This window comes from Entelurus aequoreus, linkage group LG18, assembly GCF_033978785.1.
Source record: "Entelurus aequoreus isolate RoL-2023_Sb linkage group LG18, RoL_Eaeq_v1.1, whole genome shotgun sequence".
NCBI classification, from domain to species: Eukaryota; Metazoa; Chordata; class Actinopteri; order Syngnathiformes; family Syngnathidae; genus Entelurus; species Entelurus aequoreus.
The window spans coordinates 7,030,870-7,036,869 of NC_084748.1; the positions used below are offsets into that span (position 1 = coordinate 7,030,870).

General features: G+C 45.0%; 1 protein-coding gene across 2 annotated transcripts in view; it reads left to right on the forward strand.

Annotated features, from left to right (window-relative positions):
* The window catches only part of LOC133633755 (B-cell receptor CD22-like), a 32,880-nt gene that overhangs the window by 20,741 nt on the left and 6,139 nt on the right, over positions 1–6,000 (forward strand). Inside the window, exons 8-9 of one of the 2 annotated variants that reach the window (XM_062026413.1) lie at positions 5,624–5,902; positions 5,970–6,000. The exon at positions 5,970–6,000 is cut by the window's right edge and continues 66 nt beyond it. The exons of the other annotated variant lie outside the window; for it this stretch is intronic. Coding sequence (XP_061882397.1) covers positions 5,624–5,902; positions 5,970–6,000 — 310 coding nt within the window. The remainder of the gene's footprint in view (positions 1–5,623; positions 5,903–5,969) is intronic. 2 annotated transcript variants of the gene reach the window in all.

Here is a 6,000-nt window from a genome sequence, read left to right on the forward strand (position 1 = left end):
AGGAGGTCCATGTTGGACTTAGAACGTCTATGTTGGACTTAGGAGGTCCATGTTGGACTTAGGAGGTCCATGTTGGATTTAGGAGGTCCATGTTGGATTTAGGAGGGCCATGTTGGATTTAGGAGGTCCATGTTGGAATTAGGAGGTCCATGTTGGACTTAGAACGTCTATGTTGGATTTAGGAAGTCTATGTTGGACTTAGAAGGTCCATGTTGGATTTAGGAGGTCCATGTTGGATTTAGGAGGTCCATGTTGGAATTAGGAAGTCCATGTTGGACTTAGAACGTCTATGTTGGATTTTGGAAGTCTATGTTGGATTTAGGAGGTCCATGTTGGATTTAGGAGGTCCATGTTGGATTTAGGAGGGCCATGTTGGAATTAGGAGGTCCATGTTGGATTTAGAACGTCTATGTTGGATTTAGGAAGTCTATGTTGGATTTAGGAGGTCCATGTTGGACTAAGGAGGTCCATGTTGGATTTAGGAGGTCTATGTTAGAATTAGGAGATCCATGTTGGACTTAGAACGTCTATTTTGGATTTTGGAAGTCTATGTTGGACTTAGGAGGTCCATGTTGGACTTAGGAGGTCCATGTTGGACTTAGGAGGTCCATGTTGGATTTAGGAGGTCCATGTTGGATTTAGGAGGGCCATGTTGGAATTAGGAGGTCCATGTTGGATTTAGAACGTCAATGTTGGATTTAGGAAGTCTATGTTGGATTTAGGAGGTCCATGTTGGACTTAGGAGGTCCATGTTGGACTTAGGAGGACCATGTTGGAATTAGGAGGTTAATGTTGGACTTAGGAGGTCCATGTTGGAATTAGGAGGTCCATGTTGGACTTAGGAGGTCCATGTTGGAATTAGGAGGTCCATGTTGGATTTAGGAATGTCTATGTTGGATTTAGGAGGTCCATATTGGATTTAGGAGGGCCATGTTGGATTTAGGAGGTCCATGTTGGAATTAGGAGGTCCTTGTTGGACTTAGAACATCTATGTTGGACTTAGGAAGTCTATGTTGGACTTAGGAGGTCCATGTTGGATTTAGGAGGTCCATGTTGGATTTAGGAGGGCCATGTTGGACTTAGGAGGTTCATGTTGGAATTAGGAGGTCCTTGTTGGACTTAGAACGTCTATTTTGGACTTAGGAAGTCTATGTCCAAGATGGCGGCGCTTTATGGCGGCAGCTTCTTGCAGACGCTCTTGGAAGTGTAGACCGATTTGGAAAAAATACCCGTCAATTCAGTCAATTTCATGGCTGGCTTACAGCGTGGTCACTCCGTGATCACTTACGACCGACATACGATTGTGGATGTGGAGAGATCGGGCCATTTTGGGCTGAAAGATGCGTGTACGGTGGACCTCCTCTCTAGCTTGGGCTTTTTAAACATAAGATCATTATCTTCCAAAACGTTATTAGTTAATGAGGTCATTAGAGACAACAATCTTGACGTCGTTGGTCTAGCCGAGACCTGGCTCAAACCAGACGATTTTTTTGCGCTGGGTGAGGCGTCTCCTCCTGGCTATGCGGGAACGCATATTGCCCGTCCCATTAAAAGGGGTGGGGGAGTCGCACTAATATACAACAAAAACTTTAACCTTACCTCGAACCCAAATAATAAATATAACTCGTTTGAGATGCTTACTATGAGGTTTGTCACACCGCTGCCTCTCCACCTGGCTGTTATCTACCGCCCCCCAGGGCCCTATTCGGACTTTATCAGTGAATTCTCAGAGTTCGTTGCTGATCTAGTGACGCACGCCGACAATATAATCATAATGGGAGACTTTAACATCCATATGAATACCCCATCGGACCCTCCGTGCGTGGCGCTCCAGACTATAATTGATAGCTGTGGTCTTACACAAATAATACATGAACCCACGCATCGCAACGGTAATACGATAGATCTAGTGCTTGTCAGGGGTGTCACCACCTCTAAAGTTACGATACTCCCATACACTAAAGTAATGTCCGATTATTACCTTATAAAATTCGAAGTTATGACTCATTGTCAACAAACTAATAATAATAATAATAACTACTGTAGCAGCCGCAACATTAATGCTGCCACAACGACGACTCTTGCTGGCCTACTGCCTTCGGTAATGGCACCATTCCCAAATTATATGGGCTCGATTGATAACCTCACTAACAACTTTAACGACGGCCTGCCCACCATTGATAGTATAGCACCGCTGAAGCTAAAAAGGGCCCCATAAAAGGCGCACCCCATGGTTTACAGAAGAAACTAAAGCCCATAAATGATCATGTAGAAATCTGGAACGCAAATGGCGCGCGACTAAACTTGAGGTTTTCCATCAAGCATGGAGTGATAGTTTAATAACTTATAAACGCATGCTTACCTCAGCTAAAGCTAAATATTACTAAAATCTCATCCACCTCAACAAAAATGATCCTAAATTTTTGTTTAGTACAGTAGAATCGCTAACCCAACAAGGGACTCCTCCCAGTAGCTTCACCCACTCGGCAGATGACTTTAAGAATTTCTTTAATAAGAAAATTGAACTCATTAGAAAAGAGATGAAAGACAACGCATCCCAGCCACAACTGGGTTCTATTAACACAAATATGACTGTATATACGACGGACACTGCCCTCCAAAATAGTTTCTCCCTCTTTGATGAAATAACATTGGAGGAATTGTTAAAATGTGTAAATGGGACAAAACAAACAACATGTTTACTTGACCCAATTCCTGGGAAACTTATCAAGGAGCTTTTTGTATTATTAGGTCCATCAGTGTTAAATATTATAAACTTATCACTTTCCTCTGGCACTGTTCCCCTAGCATTCAAAAAAGCGGTTATTCATCCTCTACTCAAAAGACCTAACCTCGATCCTGATCTCTTGGTAAACTACCGGCCGGAGTCCCACCTTCTGTTTATCTCGAAAATCCTCGAAAAAATTGTTGCACAGCAGCTAAATGAACACTTAGCGTCTAACAATCTCTGTGAACCTTTTCAATCTGGTTTCAGGGCAAATCACTCTACGGAGACAGCCCTCGCAAAAATGACTAATGATCTACTGCTAACGATGGATTCTGATGCGTCATCTATGTTGCTGCTTCTTGATCTTAGTGCCGCTTTCTATACTGTTGATCATAATATTTTATTAGAGCGTATCAAAACACGTATTGGTATGTCAGATTTAGCCTTGTCTTGGTTTAACTCTTATCTTACTGACAGGATGCAGTGCGTCTCCCATAACAATGTGACCTCGGACTATGTTAAGGTAACGTGCGGAGTTCCCCAGGGTTCGGTTCTTGGCCCTGCACTCTTTAGTATATACATGCTGCCGCTAGGTGACATCATACGTGTTAGCTTTCACTGTTATGCTGATGACACTCAACTCTACATGCCCCTAAAGCTGACCAACACGCCAGATTGTAGTCAGCTGGAGGCGTGTCTTAATGAAATTAAACAATGGATGTCCACTAACTTTTTGCAACTCAACGCTAAGAAAACGGAAATGCTGATTATCGGTCCTGCTAGACACCGACATCTATGTAATAATACCACCTTAACATTTGACAACCAAACAATTACACAAGGCAACTCGGTAAAGAATCTGGGTATTATCTACGACCCAACTCTCTCGTTTGAGTCACACATTAAGAGTGTTACTAAAACGGCCTTCTTTCATATCCATAATATCGCTAAAATTCGTTCCATCTTGTCCACAAGCGATGCTGAGATCATTATCCATGCGTTCGTTACATCTCGTCTCGATTACTGTAACATATTATTTTCGGGTCTCCCTATGTCTAGCATTAAAAGATTACAGTTGGTACAAAATGCGGCTGCTAGACTTTTGACAAAAACAAGAAAGTTTGATCATATTACGCCTATACTGGCTCACCTGCACTGGCTTCCTGTGCACCTAAGATGTGACTTTAAAGTTTTACTACTTACGTATAAAATACTACACGGTCAAGCTCCTGCCTATCTTGACGATTGTATTGTACCATATGTCCCGGCAAGAAATCTGCGTTCAAAGAACTCCGGCGTATTAGTGATTCCCAGAGCCCAAAAAAAGTCTGCGGGCTATAGAGCGTTTTCTATTCGGGCTCCAGTACTCTGGAAGGCCCTCCCAGTAAAAGTTAGAGATGCTACCTCAGTAGAAGCATTTAAGTCTCATCTTAAAACTCATTTGTATACTCTAGCCTTTAAATAGACTCCCTTTTTAGACCAGTTGATCTGCCGTTTCTTTTCTTTTCTTTTCTCCTCTGCTCCCCTCTCCCTTACGGAGGGGGAGTTGCACAGGTCGGGTGGCCACGGATGAAGTGCTGGTTGTCCAGAGTCGGGACCCGGGGTGGACCGCTAGCCTGTGCATCGGTTGGGGACATCTCTGCGCTGCTGACCCGTCTCCGCTCGGGATGGTTCCTGCTAGCCCCACTATGGACTGGACTTTCGCTGATGTGTTGGATCCGCTGTGGACTGGACTTTCACAATATTATGTCAGACCCACTCGACATCTATTGCTTTCGGTCTCCCCTAGAGGGGGGGTTACCCACATATGCGGTCCTCTCCAAGGTTTCTCATAGTCATTCACATTGACGTCCCACTGGGGTGAGTTTTTCCTTGCCCGTGTGGGCTCTGTACCGAGGATGTCGTTGTGGCTTGTGCAGCCCTTTGAGACACTTGTGATTTAGGGCTATATAAATAAACATTGATTGATTGATTGATTGATATGTTGGACTTAGGAGGTCCATGTTGGATTTAGGAGGTCCATGTTGGACTTAAGAGGTCTATGTTGGACTTAGGAGGTCCATATTGGATTTAGGAGGGCCATGTTGGACTTAGGAGGTCCATGTTGGAATTAGGAGGTCCTTGTTGGACTTAGAACGTCTATTTTGGATTTAGGAAGTCTATGTTGGACTTAGGGGGTCCATGTTGGATTTAGGAGGTCCATGTTGGACTTAGGAGGTCCATGTTGGAATTAGGAGGTCCATGTTGGACTTAGAACGTCTATGTTGGACTTAGGAAGTCTATGTTGGACTTAGGAGGTCCATGTTGGACTTAGGAGGGCCATGTTGGAATTAGTGAAGTGAATTAGTGAAGTGAATTACATTTATATAGCGCTTTTTTCTCAAGTGACTCAAAGCGCTTTACATAGTGAAACCCAATATCTAAGTTACATTCAAACCAGTGTGGGTGGCACTGGGAGCAGGTGGGTAAAGTGTCTTGCCCAAGGACACAACGGCAGTGACTAGGATGGCGGAAGCGGGGATCGAACCTGCAACCCTCAAGTTGCTGGCACGGCCGCTCTACCAACCGAGCTATACCGCCCCACAATTAGGAGGTCCATGTTGGACTTAGAACATCTAAGTCCAACATGGACCTCCTAAGTCCAACATGTACGCATGATGGATGTACCAGAGTGTCAGGTTAAGGTCCAAGTCCAAAATGAAGTGCAGCAAGAAGGTGTGAGAAGACCATGAGTACTTTCTGCTGACCTTCTCTTAGTCTCCTGAGGATGGCTTCAGAACATGACAGTCCATGGATGCTTTGGTTGAGGTGTCCAGGAGGCAGCGGCTGGAAAAAGGTGTGCACTTGTAGACCAGGTTTCAGGGCCTTAAGGGTGTGATGCATGTTCCTCACCAGATGCTCCGAGGCGTCCAGTTATCTCAGGGGCCCCCTCCAGTGAAGTCAGCGAGGGCTCTTCGGTCTGGTTGACTTGTAGCAGCGACGCTAACCCGCAGGCTAAGTACAGTTGGTGGAAGAGGAGTGAAGACCAGATAGGTGATGAAGATGTGCGGAGAGCAACATCTGCCACCTTCAACCTCACTGACCTTGGACTTGAGGCCAGCGGGGTCTACATGTGTGTGGCCTCCAGCAGCAGAGGCAGCAGCAACTCCTCAGTGAGGCTGCAAGTGAAGGCCTGTAAGTGCTCACTTCCTGGATGCTTTGATTGTTGCCATGGTAACTGTGATGCTGGCCTTCCTCTCAGGTTCCTGGAGTGTCACCATGGCAACAGCTGT